The sequence below is a fragment of the Cavia porcellus genome, unplaced genomic scaffold, assembly GCF_034190915.1.
Source record: "Cavia porcellus strain 051 isolate PalLab524CR breed Dunkin Hartley unplaced genomic scaffold, mCavPor4.1 scaffold_5, whole genome shotgun sequence".
NCBI lineage: Eukaryota > Metazoa > Chordata > Mammalia > Rodentia > Caviidae > Cavia > Cavia porcellus.
The window spans coordinates 26,185,662-26,199,924 of NW_026947488.1; the positions used below are offsets into that span (position 1 = coordinate 26,185,662).

The 14,263-nt window shown below is 39.5% G+C and overlaps 1 protein-coding gene across 4 annotated transcripts in view; it reads left to right on the top strand.

The window, feature by feature from the left end:
- The window catches only part of Edem2 (ER degradation enhancing alpha-mannosidase like protein 2), a 38,178-nt gene extending 34,173 nt beyond the window's left edge, over window positions 1-4,005 (top strand). For all 4 annotated transcript variants that reach the window (XM_063248466.1, XM_063248465.1, XM_003467751.5 and 1 more), the window contains one exon: window positions 925-4,005. In XM_063248466.1, the coding sequence (XP_063104536.1) occupies window positions 925-1,413 (489 nt within the window). In that variant the 3' untranslated portion in view covers window positions 1,414-4,005. The remainder of the gene's footprint in view (window positions 1-924) is intronic.
- The last annotated feature ends 10,258 nt before the right edge of the window (window positions 4,006-14,263 follow it).

The following is a 14,263-nucleotide window of genomic DNA, read 5'->3' on the forward strand; positions in this document are numbered from 1 at the left end:
GGAACAGGCATCGGATCTTTGCCAAACAGGTCAGGAATTGAATGCAGTGCATCAAGTCCATATTTGAGCCACATTTTTAAATGTAAGATAGATGTCCACTGAGGAGTATAGTTTTATTTAAATAATACTGCTGATTTGGAGAGACTAAAAATATTTGTAGCAAATTACCTTACTCCCCTATGCCTATAAACTTAGCTGAAATGTTCTTAGACTCTTGTTGTTTATAATAGGAAAAACTTGGTGACCATCTCAATGCCTGTTGAGGATTAGCCAAGCAAATGATGGTGCATTTTGTATATTGTTACTGCCGAAGCGAGCACTGATGGTGCATTTTGATGATGGAATATTCTGTGATAGTTAATAGTCAGAAAACTGTAGTGTAAAAGGAATAGGAGATTGTCCTGTTGTGAGGAAAGGGAAGGAAGGTCTCTCTGGGAAGGCAGTATTTGAGCAGAAACCTGAAGAAAGTGAGGGAGGTGTGTGAGGAAGGAAAGGAGGAAGGAGGGGACAGAAAGTGGGGAGAGAGGGTGGACCTGGAGGAAGAGTACTGCAAACTGAGGGGACAGCACCTCAGCGGATTCCTGCCAGCTCAGAAATGGGAAGGCCAAGTGGCTGGAGCTGCTATAGCAAGGACTCCAGAGGTGACTGACCAGGGAGGGAGCAGGGCCGAGTCATGAGGAGTCACAGGCTTGGGCTTTTAGCCTTGGTGAAGTGAGGTGTTGACACAGGGGGATGAGAAGAAGGTGACTGACAGTAAACATATCACAAGTTTGGTGGGCAGCAGGAAGTCTGTTGGAAGCAGTTGTGATGGTCCAGGTGAGAGATGACAGTGGCTTAGAAAGGAGCGGGGCTCTGAGAGGCTGAGTGATTCAGCCAGGAACCCTCACTGCTGTGCTGCTCTGACTCGCTCTCTCCCCTGGGCAGATCAAAGATCTCCGAGACCACAAGCTTGACAACCGCATGGAGTCCTTCTTCCTGGCCGAGACTGTGAAATACCTCTACCTTCTGTTTGACCCCACCAATTTTATCCACAACAATGGCTCCACCTTCGATGCCGTGATGACCCCCTATGGGGAGTGCATCCTCGGGGCTGGGGGCTACATCTTCAACACAGAAGCTCATCCCATCGACCCTGCCGCCCTGCACTGTTGCCGGAGACTGAAGGAGGAGCAGGGGGAAGTGGAAGACTTGATGAGGGAATTCTATTCTCTCAAACGGAGTAGGTCAGGATTCCAGAAGAAGACAGTGAGTTCGGGGCCCTGGGCACCCCCGGCAGGGCCTGGAACACTGTCCTCTCCTGACGAGCCCAGGGAGAAGCCGGCGAAGCAGAAAACCTCACTTCTCAGCTGCCCCAGTCAGCCCTTTACCTCTAAGCTGGCGTTGCTGGGACAGGTTTTCCTCGATTCCTCATAACCACTGGATGATATTTTATTTTTATTTTTATTTTTATTTTTTTGAGACTAAACTATAGCAATAAATCTGCTTTGGCTGTCATGTTTTACACATTGAATTATTTTTATTCAAAGAAAGAGTTTGTGGCTAATAACAATTATGAATCCTGTTTATTTTTCTCAGAAGGTTGGAGAGACAGCTAAAAAAGCCACAGTGCTTTATTTAAATCTCCCTTTCTTTTCTGGTAACTTTGGGGAGGGTACTGTTACAAATATGTTTCTTTGTTAGTACTTGTCTAGCATGTGTTTCTGCCCTTTAACCAGCTTTTTCCCTTCTATGCATCTGTTCTTCCAGGGAACAAACGTTTATTTTATTAAGTACCTTTGGATGCTACCACAACCCCAGAGGGTCGGCAGCAAACAGAGAAACTTTTATTCTTGTGGAAACTAAATTGTAGCAGATAGAAATAAACTCATGAATACATACAGCAACACTGACCTAAGTCCATGAAGCAGTAGGGTGTTACGCTAACCAGCATGGGGCAAACTCGGCTACCTTAGCTAGGGTGGTCTGTGAAAGAAGAACTTCCTGAGGAGGGAGGTTTTTAAGCCTTTAATAACACAGACTTTTAAATGAACAAAATGGTAATCTATCTGGTGCTTATCACCTGACTTCAGCAAATCCAGCTTCAAAGACAGCAGACTCATGGCCAACCTTCCTTCCTTTATATCTATTTAAGAACATTTAGAGTCTCCTACATCATGTTCTTTCTTTCTTTCTTTCTGTGGGTTTTTTTTTTTTTTTTTTTTTTTTTTTTTTTTTTTTTGAGACAAGGTCTCACTGTGCAGTTCAGGCTGGCCTTGAGCTCACTTTGTATCCCAAGCTGGTCTCGAACTTGCAATGATCCTCCTGCCTCAGCCTCCCGAGTGCTGGGATTATAGGAATGCACCACCACACCCAGCTCACATCATGTCATTTCATCCTTAAAAATACTTTCAAATATGGGGCTGGGGGTTTAGCTCAGTGGCATAAGCACCTGCCTTGCAAGTGTGCGGTCATGAGTTCGATCCCTAGTACCAATAAAAAGGAAAAAGACAAAAAAAAAAAAAAACTTCCAAATGCATCTCTGCTGCACACCTATAAAAACGAAGTTGTTCCTTAATTCCTTCAAATATTCAATTAATGTTTAATATTTTCTGTTGTCTTATAAGTGTGTAGCTTTGAATCAGGATTCAAGCAGGACTCATATATGTAGAATTAGATGTCATACTTTCAGTGTCTTCTACAACTGTTTCTTTCTTTCCCGCTTCCTTCCCCATCCATCTTTTTTTCCCCTCCATCTCTAGTCACCTATTTTCATTGTGAAGTCTCAGTGAAACTAAGTTTTTTTTATGGATTTCTCATTATACATTTTTCTAATTGTGTCTCCATCACATTTATATGTGGCACTTTATTTTTTGGTAAATTAATAATAAGAGCTAGACACACCATCAGATTCATATTTTTAAATTTTATTTTTCTGGGAAGAAACAAAAACAGATGAGGGAAAGGAGAAAAGAAGGGAAAAGCAAAATTATGCACACACAAGAAGCCATGTACAGGCCACCGCTGGGATCAGCCACACCCAAGCCTCTCCCTGTGAGTCAGTGCCATTCGAGGATTTGGAGGGAAGGGAGAGCAAGGCCACACCAGCAAGCAAGCCCAGTCTGGGAACCAGCGCCATGCGGGGCCACCACTGGACTGGGAACAGCCAAATCCCAGCCCCTTCTGGTACACAGGCTGACAAACAAGAAGTACCAACTCCCTTTAGCCCCCCTCCCCCATAAGTGACCAGCTTATCTGGAGAAACACAGGCTGCGATGATAGCTGTGGAGGTGAAATGCAATTGGATGCCTGCGGTGCTTTGGTGTTTCATGACATTGCAGGGGTCTGATCATAGGTTCAGAGGATAGTGGTAGGTAGAGTGGCATCTAGTAGGAGGGATTTCCTTCTGAGAGTTGTAGCCATTGTTCATTCCCTATGATCTTGTTTTGAAGTCATATTTCCATTGTTTTGTTGGATTGGATTTTCTTTTGTTTGATTATGGCAGGAGTAGTTCTTTTAAAGATAGCAAGATATATTATGGTAGCAATTTTGGATTTACTGTTGGCCTGTTTTGAAGTCTTTTACTGCATTCATCATTGTTTTTATTGTTTCTATTCTATTCTGCTCTGTTTGACTTTTACTATGTCCGAAGTTATCTGCAGCTATTTTGATGACATCAGAAGGCATTATCGTAATTATTATTGATTTTGTAATGTTCTGAAGTCCTGTATTGCTTACACTGGTTTGTTTTGATTAGTTTTATTCTATTTTATCCTCTTAAAAATAAAAACAAATTGTACATACACAGGTAGATAAGATGGTTACACTACTAGTTTCTCTCATCTCATTGAGAAGAGGGTGTCTAATATTGTTTGGACAGCTAACTGCCGGTCTGGACATCCTGTACTCAGAGTAACAATGCAAAGATGACAACATGTAATGTGTTAAACAATTGTTACTCCCCTACTGTCTTGTTCTGAAATTTTGTGAGGTTTTCTCCTCTTTAAAAATAAAACTTTTATTTTTCAAGAGTGGTTCATAAGTGGTGTTGGGTACATCAGTCAGGAGGTACACGATGGTTCTCTGCTACAAACAGCCATTTGATAATCATTGCCCATGTCCATTATTTCACTACAGATTACAAAAATAGTGATATTTTAATTTTCTAGAAAATTTTCAAAAGAGCAAATTTACCTCATTAACTGTCTGGGTACCATGAGATGGAACTTATTAAGGATGCAAGAATAATTACTTGATTCTTTTTTATTTGCCAGTTTCCAAAATAATGAGTAGTCTCCCTAACTTTTTTGGGGGGTCTTTTTCCAAATCTTTATTTTTGGGTACCAGCAATCAAACTCAGGACCTCTCACTCACCAGGTAAGTGCTTGAGCCACTGAACTAAATCCCTGGCCCTTTTTTCTTGGTCTTTTTGAGATAGGATTTCACTATGTTCTGACGGGTCTTGAATTCACTTTGCAGCCCAGGCTGGCCTCTACTTGCAGCAGTCCTGTGTCAGCCTCCCAAGTGCTGGAATGGCAGGCTTGTGTCACCATGCCCAGCTGAAAACTTTTTTAAAGTACTCTGAAGTCTTGGATTCAAACTTACTTGGTGACTTTCAGTCCATTGAAATTATCTTTATCAAAACTTGCATTGCCCCATTTGTGGCCAGTAGAAGCCTTTCTCTTGAGTTAGCTAAGTCCTGTTAAACCCAGTAGGTTATTTAATAGCTGTCTTGCTTTCTGGCGTAGCAAGATATTCCAAGCTCCTTTTGTACCTTTCTTGCCCTAATCAATCAACTTTCAATGGTTAAGAAATGGACCTGCTTTCTTTTTCTTTTTTAAAGACAAGAGACTCACAATGTACCCCAGGCTGGTTTCAAACTTGGAACTCTGTCTAAGCCTCCCATTCCAGTTGTAGAATTACAGATGTGCATCACCATGACTGGTTTAAAAAGGGACTTAGTCAGGGCCATTGCCTGGCTTTCTCTGCCCACTTCATCTTTGCTCATGATCCTTGGTTAACTCAGCTGCTGATCATTTTCTGCAATTACCAAGGCAAGCCTTGATGGCTACCTTGATAGGAAGTTAGTCCTTGCCCTTCCTTTTATTATGTTGCTTTTTTTTTTTTTTAAACAGCATCTCAGAAGGCCCTGGCTGGCCTCAAACTCAAAGTCATCCTTAGCCTAAGCCTCCCAAATTCAGAGATTACAGGCATGTGCCGCTATACCCAGCTATGTTGCCTTTTATTATAACAGATTTATGCTTAATTTCCCACAGGGTAGATGAATCCTGCTGTAACTTTTAATACTTCTTGGCTGAAAGCTGAGGCACAGTGGGAGGTAATTGTGTCACTCAGAAACTATGTCACCTAGAAACTAACAACTATGTACCATTAACCAAGGCTGGTCTCAGAAAACTCAATTATTTAGGACTTCTCTGAGGCTGAGACTAGCTCACACTGACACTTATCATCAGCTGATATCCCGAAGATAATCCTTTCCTAAAACTTATTTGCTTCCCCAACTTAGATAGTTGTATTATTATATTTATTTATTTATTTATTTTGGGGGGGTCTTTTTTCATTTTTATCGGTACCAGGGATCGAACTCACGACTGCCTGCTTGCAAGGCAGGCGCTTGTGCCGCTGAGCTAAATCCCCAGCCCCGAAATAGTTGTATTATTCTAAAAGAAATTTTTTTTTGTAGTGGAGATTGAACATACAACCTTATGCTTGCCAGGCAGATGCTTATGCCACTGAGCTAAATCCTTGGTCCTATTTATATTATTCTATGAATGTGCTAAAGTTGATTTTTTTTTTTTGCACAGTTTATTAGAGAAAGTAAAAATGAAGAGTGTGAGGCACACTGGCCCAGCAGAATGAGCTTGGGCTGAGTAAGGAGAAGAGAGAGCACATGGGACCAGTGTGGGATATTGTGGAAAACTATGATAACTCATATCTAATTTTTATTCTTAGCATTAGCTGAAACTTCTTTTTCTCTTGATTAGTGTTACCAGAAATGGTTTATTCTTTTTCAAGAACAAACTTTTACTTAGTTGATGTTCTCTAACACAGGTTAGATTGTAAAGATCTCTCAGAGACCTGTATGCTATAGCCTGGTCCCCAGAGCAGTGCTCTCAGGAGGTGGAGGAACTGTGGACAAGCAGGGCCTGTCGGGGTCCTTGGGTCACTGAGAACATGTCCTTAAGGGAATAATGAGACACTGACCTTCTCTTTACTTCCTTTTGCTTCCTGGCCATGAGGTAAGTGGTCTTTTACTCTCCAATCTGCTCTCAGCCATGATGCGTTGCCTGTGACAGGCCCGAAATAATAGGACAATTGATCCTCGACTGCAACCTCCCAGACTATAAGCTCAAATAACCTTTCTCTTTCTAAGTTAGTAATCTCAGGTATTTTTATAGTAACTGTCAATTGTACATTTTCTATTGTTCTGATTTCTGCTTTTATTTTCTTTCTCTACTTTGAATGATTCTGCTGGAATTACCAATTACTGCAGCATAACCTCCTATGTAAAATATCTTCCATTTGTCCTTCTAGGCATACTCTTAGTTCTTTGCAATCATGGTGTTTGCTCTCAAAGAATACATCATCGTCTGTTCTTTCAGTCCTGTATAAGGGCACCAGGAGGCCTCCAGCTGCATCCAATCCCTATACTGGGGATTGAACTCATAACCTCACACTTGCCAGGCAGGTGCTTATGCCACTAAGCTAAATCCCTGGCTCTATCTTTTTAAAGATAAAATCAAACAATGAAAATGAGCCTGGAGAGAGTAAGGTGAGCTCAGAGTGTGCAGTCTCTGGCCCCCTTCCTGCAGGGGTGCAGCAACCTGGCTACATCTCTCACTGATGGCTGCTGTTTCTGTCAAGGTGGCCTTCTCTACACAACTCTTCAAGTGACAGTTAATTTCATGTGTCACCTTGGCTGGGCCACTGAGTGCTCAGATATTGTGGCCAAACATTCTTCTGGGATGAGATTTAACACTTTAATCAGGAAGGTAGGTTGCAGTGTGGAGGCTTTAGCTATTCAGTTAAAGCTTGGCTACAGCAGAAGACTAACCTTATCTGCCATAGGCAGGATTCTGGAGCAGCCTGTTCTCAGACTGTCTGTACCATTAGCTACCCTGGGTTTCAAGAGTGCCAGTCTAGTCTGGAGATTTGAATTTGTTCATCCCTGTACATATGTCAGTTAATTCCTTATAAAGCTGTGCCATTTATAATACCAGGTCTGGGAGGATTACAAGTTTGAGACCAGTTTGGTCAACTTAGTGAGACCCTGTTTCAAAATAAAAAATAATCTGTGACTGTTTCCTTAGCACTTTGAGATGAAATTGGTATCCTGAAAGGCTGATCCCAGGTAATCCAGATGAGCTCAGTGTAACCACAAGGAGACAAGAGGGCTAGGGTGTGCTCAAGTGTCACAGCCTAAAGAAGATGAAGTGACTTGACACCAAATGCAATTCAGAGTCCTGAATGGGACATGTTTTCTCCCTTGATTGTGAAGGATGTTATTTGAACTGGGGAAATTTGAGTAGATTCTGTATATTAGCTAATATACCCAGAGACCATTATAGCTGGTATGTGCCCCTAATTTACATAGTTAGTCACATATATTAACACAGTTTACCCATTCTGTATAGGTGCCCAATTTGAAACATGCTAAACACGGTAATGTAGACAATTTTATTTGTCAGCTTAAAAATAATAAAAAGCTAGTATTTTTGCACTTCTAAATAACAGAAGAACATTAGGTCGGCAACGTTGCAGAGTTTAAAATCAATATATGAAAATTTCATTTTTATATACTTGCAATGGACAATTCAAAATTGAAATCAAGATTCATGGACCAGGGGTAGAGAGAACAAAGACACACCAGCAAGCAAGCCCAGTCTGGGAACCAGCACCATGCGTGGCCACCGCCAGACTGGGAACAGCCAGACCTCAGCCAGCCCCTTCTGGTGCACCGGCTGGCAAACAAGAAATATCAACATCACTCCCCTACCCCATGCGTAAGCAACCAGCTTATCTGAAGAAACACAGTTGTGATAATAGCTACGGAGGTGAAATGCAATTGGATGCCTGTGGTGCTCTGGTGTTTCACTAACATTGCAGGTCTAGGGCCAAGTGGTCTGATCACAGGTTCAGAGGATAGTGATACACAATGTGACATCTAGGGGGACATCTTCTGAAGGTTACAACCATTGTTGATTCCCTGTGGTCATGTTTTGGAAGTCCCATATCATTTCCATTGTTTTGTTAGATTGAGTTTTATTCTCTTTTGTTTTGTTTAATTATGTCAAATCCGGTGGCAAGAGCAGCTGTTTCAGGGATAGCAAGATATATTATGGTAGCAACTTTGGATTTACTATTGTCCTGTTTTGAAGTCCTTTATTGCATTCATTGTTTTGTTTCTATTGTTTCTATTTATTCTATTCTGTTTGATTTTTTTTTTTTTTTTTGTCTTTTTCCTATTTATCGGTACCACGGATTGAACTCACGACTGCCTGCTTGCAAGGCAGGCGCTTATGCCGCTGAGCTAAATCCCCAGCCCCTTCTGTTTGATTTTTATGTCTGAAGTTATCTACAGCTATTTTGATGATATCAAAAGGCCTTATGGTAACTATTGTTGATTTTGTAATGTTCTGAAGTCCTGTATCACACTGGTTTGTTTTGATTGGTTTTATTTTGTTTTATTCTATTTATTCATTTATTTATTTATTGGTGCCAGGGATTGAGCTTATGACCTCGTGCTTGCCAGGCAGGTGCATATGCCACTGAGCTAAATCCCTGGCCCAATAATTTATAAGTTGTTTTTGTTTTTCTACTGGGGATTGAACTCATAACCTCACACTTGCCAGGCAGGTGCTTATGCCACTAAGCTAAATCTCTGGTCCTATCTTTTTTAAAATAAAATCAAATAATGAAAATGAAATCAAGAAAATAATTCCATTTACAATAGCATAAGAAAAATATAAATTACTTAGGTGTAAATTTAACTGAAAAAGTATAAGAATTATACACCAAAAACTAGAAAATATTATTGAATAAAATTTTAAGAAAACTAAATAAAGGGGAAAAATTTCCATGTTCATAGACTGGAATATATAATATTGTTAATTGGCATGTGTAATATCATTAAGATGGCATTACTACACAAATAAATCTGCAGATTCAATACAATCTTTTTCAAAATTCTAAGTGCTGGCTGGGTTATAGCTTAGTGGCCCAAGCGCCTGTCTGGTAAGCATGAGGTCATGAGTTTGATCCCCAATACCAAAAAAGACAAAATTCTAAGTGCTATCTTTAGAGAAATTGATGAATTAACCCTAAATAGCCAAAAACAATCATGAAAAAAGAACAACATTGGAAGATTTAAACTTTGTAATTTCTTTTTCCCTTTTTCCCTTTTTGGGAGGGCAGAATCTCGCTATGTAGTTCCAGCTAGTCTTGAACTTGCCTGTAGTGTAGGCTGGTCTTGAACTCACAGTGATCCTCCTGCCTCAGCCTTCAGAGTGCTGGGATTAAAGACCTGCACCACCACACCAGTCTTGCAATTTCAAAACTTACACAAAGCTACTATAATCAAGACGCTATGGCATAGACATAGGATCAGCATATAAATTAATGAAATAGAATTGAGAGTTCAGAAGTAAAATTCTTTTTTTTTTTTTTTTTTTTTTTTTTTGTCTTTTTCATTTTTATCAGTACCAGGGATCAAACTCACGACTGCCTGCTTGCAAGGCAGGCACTTATGCTGCTGAGCTAAATCCCCAGCCCCCAGAAGTAAAATTCTTATGTTTATTATAAATTGTTTTCTTGTTTGTGTGTATGTTTGTTTTTGTGTTACTAGGAATTGAATCCAGGGCCTTTGCACTGAGCTACATCCTCACCCTGTTTCCATGTTTTATTTTGTGAGAGGTTCTCACTAATTTATTAAGTTGCCCAGCCTGCATTCAGAATTTTAGTGCTCCTGCCTCACTCTCAGTGCCAGGATTTTAGGCTTGTGTTACCACACCCAGCAGTCAATTGATTTTGAAAAAGGTTGTTAAGATGATCTAATTATATGTTTTGTTCCTGAAAGTCCCCTCAAAACCTCAGGTGGTCATTGAAGGGGGTGCTTTGTGGAGGTGGCTAGATCTAAAGTTTGTGATTGTTTTTGAATGACACACCTGCCCTAGGGCGTGTCGCCCGCATACAATACAAGGGATGGAAAGGAGCTTGCTCTTTCCCTCCTCTCTTGTTGCTTTTGGTATTTTCAGCCACCATGAATGGTTGCCACCCTACCAATTGATGATAAGCTAAATAAACCTTTCCTTCCTTACCATATGAGTGTTGGGTATTTTGCCATGGCAATGAGATAAAAGTAACTAATACAAGGTGTCAACATGATCCAGTGGGAACATTGTTAATAAATATTGTTGGGACAATTGGAAATCTAAACTAGGCATGGTGGTGCACACCTGTAATCCCTGCACTCAGGAGGCTGACATAGGAGGATCGTTGCATGATCAGCCTGGGCTATAAAGTGAGCTCAAGGCCAGCCTGAAGTGCATAGAAGGCATCCTGTCTCAAAAAGACAAAAAAAAAAAAAATTGGAAATCTGTCTACAAAAGATTTTGGATCCTACTCTCATATTGTCTACACAAATTAATTACTTCCAAGATCTAGATGTAGGAGCTTAAACAATACCATTCTAAAAAAAAAAAGAAAAAAGATGTAAACCTTTAGGATCTTTGATTAGGCAATAGTTTGTTAGATCTGATACCAAAAGGATGTAAACAAAGCAAAAAAAAGTAAGTTGGACCATCTCAAAAAATCTTGTGCTTTCAGGGGCTGGGGATTTAGCTCAGCGGCATAAGCGCCTGCCTTGCAAGCAGGCAGTCGTGAGTTCGATCTCTGGTACCGAAAAAAAAAAAGACAAAAAAAAAAAATCTTGTGCTTTGTGAAAACCAAGGGGAACTACCAAAAGTGAAAAGACAACCCATAGAATTAGAGGAGGTAGGGCTGGGGATGTAGCTCAGTGGCGTAAGTGCCTGCCTGAAAAGTGTGAGGTTGCCAGTTTGATCCCTGATAACAAAAACAACAACAAAGACAAAAAATTGTAAAAAGAAAAAAAGCATTAGAGAAAATATTTGTGAGTCCTATACGTAATAAGGATCTGGTATTTACATATGTAAAGAACTTTTACAACTCAACGAAAAGACAATTCAGGGGCCACAAATTAGCTCAGTGGCACAGTGCCTACCTGTGGAGTCCTGAGTTGGATTCCTAGTACCCTCCCCACAAAAAGACAATTCTATCAAAAGGTGAGCAAGGGAAATGTATAGACATTTCACTGAAGATACATAGCTAATCAGCACACAGAAAGGTGCTCAATATCATTAATATTTAAAGAAATGCTAATGAAAACTACAATATTTTGTGCAGGCTAGGAATGGTCTTACTAAAAAAGAAGATATTAGTGAGGAGCTAGAGTATTTTGAATCCTCAGACATTGCTTGTAGGAATAGAAAATGTGGCAGATAGTTTGGAAAACAGTTTAACAATTCCTTAAAAAGTTAATGCAGCTAGGGTTGGAACCCACTGGTAGACTGCTTGTCTAGAATATGGCGCAGGATTTGATCAGCACCACAGAAAAAAGAAAAATAATAAACATGGAGTTACAATAGGTCCCAGCAACGCTATTTATACATAGGTCTGAGAGAAACAGATTTTTTAAGTGGGTAGTTAAAATGTTCTGGAACTAGATTCTGATGATAGTTATACAACTTTGTACTGAAAGCTACTGAATTGTACACTTTGATAGGATGAATTTGATGTACATGAATTATCTCATTTTTTAAAAGACTAAGAAGAATTAAAGAAGAAAGAAAATGAACATACGTGCCCCACGCATACCATCTTGAACCCAAAAGCAAACATAATTCTAGGCAGAGTATAATCCACACAGTTCAGGCTGGCCTTGGACTCGCTTGTAGCCCAGGCTGGCCTTGAACTTGCAAGGATCTCCCTGCCTCAGCCTCCAGAATGCAGGGATTACAGGAGTGCGCCACCACACCTGGCTTGGCAAATTCTTCTTTCTTGTAGTAGAAATGGTTTAGAACCTTAGAGCAGTGCATTTGAGACTTTGCTCATGACCCTATAGTGGACTAAACAATAAATTTGTGTCACACTAACTTTCAATGATGACCTAGATGGATTTAAAACTATTATAGTGCATTGTGTGCATCCTTGGCAAGAACTGAGGACACTGGCGCAGTGGGCAGGCTAATGGCATCACACAGTAGGAGGGATGTGAAGCCTGCACCCTGGCCAGGAGGACATTGCCATCACATTTGTGCTTCTGGTACATGGCTGTCAATCTATCTTTCTTTTAGTCTTGGTAACAATGTCATGACTTTCAGTGGAGCTATGGCTAGTAATTTCCACTGCAGTTTTTCAGAAAGTTCATATTTTTCAGATAGGAAAGCTGAGTGCATGATCATTGTAGTATTTTCATTGACTGTCTAAAAACTGCCCTCAAGTTGACTGTTTTATGCTACAAAAAAAGACAAGAATGAAAAAGGAAGTTATGAATACTTTGGGGGAAAATATGAACTCTAATCATCAGACTTTGATGTTATTGTACCTTGTTAAAAAGAAAATGCACAAGAAAGAGACACTATGGTAACTGCTTTTATGTTGGGATTATCTTGTGGTGAAACACTATTTTGCTTAAATGGTTATGTTTTGGCCTGTGCTGTTTTGTTGTTATGTCCTCTTTTATTTCAATCTCCTTTTTTTATTATTTACTTTTTCATTTTTATCCTTTTAATTAAGGAAAAAATAAATAAAAAATAGCAGGATATATTATAGTAACCCATTTTGATTTCCTGTTAACTTGATTTGAAACCCTGTATTGCTCTCACCATCTTGTTTTGACTGATTTTCCTCTATTCGGCTTAGCTTGATAGTACCCAGTTCGAAAGTATAGGCAACAACTATGAAGACAATAAGAATCATTATGACGCCCATTCTGGCTGACTACTATCTTCTTTTGAAATTCTCTAATGTCCCCAATGTTTTGGTTTTATTAGTTTTGTTCTTTACTGTTTTGTTCAATTTTATTGTAACTGATGATATAGGCATTTCTTTTTAAGATAGCAAGAGGCAAGGGCTGGGGATTTAGCTCAGCAGCATAAACGCCTGCCTTGCAAGCAGGCAGTTGTGAGTTCGATCCCCGGAACCGATAAAAAAGGAAAAAGACAAAAAAAAAAAAAAAAAAGATAGCAAGAGGCATTATGGTAACCATTGTCGATCACCTTGTATTTTATTTTTACATTATGTATTATGTCCATCCTTTTATTTGACTGACTCTGTCCTGTTATGTCACATTTGGTTTTACTCTCTTCAAAAAAAAGTAATAAGAACTGTGGGAGTAATAAAACCCAAAATGTGTAATTGTTATTGTACAAAAGAGAGGAAAAGAAAGTGCTCTAAAGGACATAACTGCATGTATATTTAAGTGTATAAGATAGATAACCATATTACTGAGTTTTGTTGGATCATTGAACAAAACTGTTTACAGTCTCACTGTTTGAATGTCGTCTATATGCTTTAATTTTGTAACTTGAACAAACTATTTCTAAGATGACAACATGCAATCTATTAACTAGTGATTTCCTACTGTTTATTTTTTCTGAAATTCTGGGGGTTTTTTTGGTCTTTTTTCTCCTTAAATAAAATTAAAAAAAAAAAAAAAGAAAAGGCACAAGATTTATTTTGAGTGTGTTTAGAAAGGGTGGGGTACTGGGGACTGAACATAGGGTCTTCACACTGAGCTACATTCTCTAGCTCTAGCAGGCGCTTATGCTGCTGAGCTAAATCCCCAGCCCCTGACGTTATTTTTTAAATTTTGAGTCAGGTTTTGCTAATTGCTAAGCTGGGCTCTAAATTTATGATCCTTTTGCCTCAGCTTCCCAGAGTTCTGGCATTAGAGATGCTTACTACTGTGTCCTGTAAGAATTACTTTTTAAAACCAGTTTTATCGGTTAGTGATTTAGCTCAGTGGCATAAGCGCCTGCCTTGCAAGCAGGCAGCTGTGAGTTCAATCCCCCATACCAATTAAAAAAAACAACAAAATAAATCTAAAACTAGTTTTATCACATGTGCAAGACCAATACATTGACATGCCAATGTATTATTGTGATGATATACGATAAAACTGTGGGGGGAGGACCCGTGGCGGCTGAAAAAATAAGAAATATGAAATATAAATTACCTTTATTTTGAG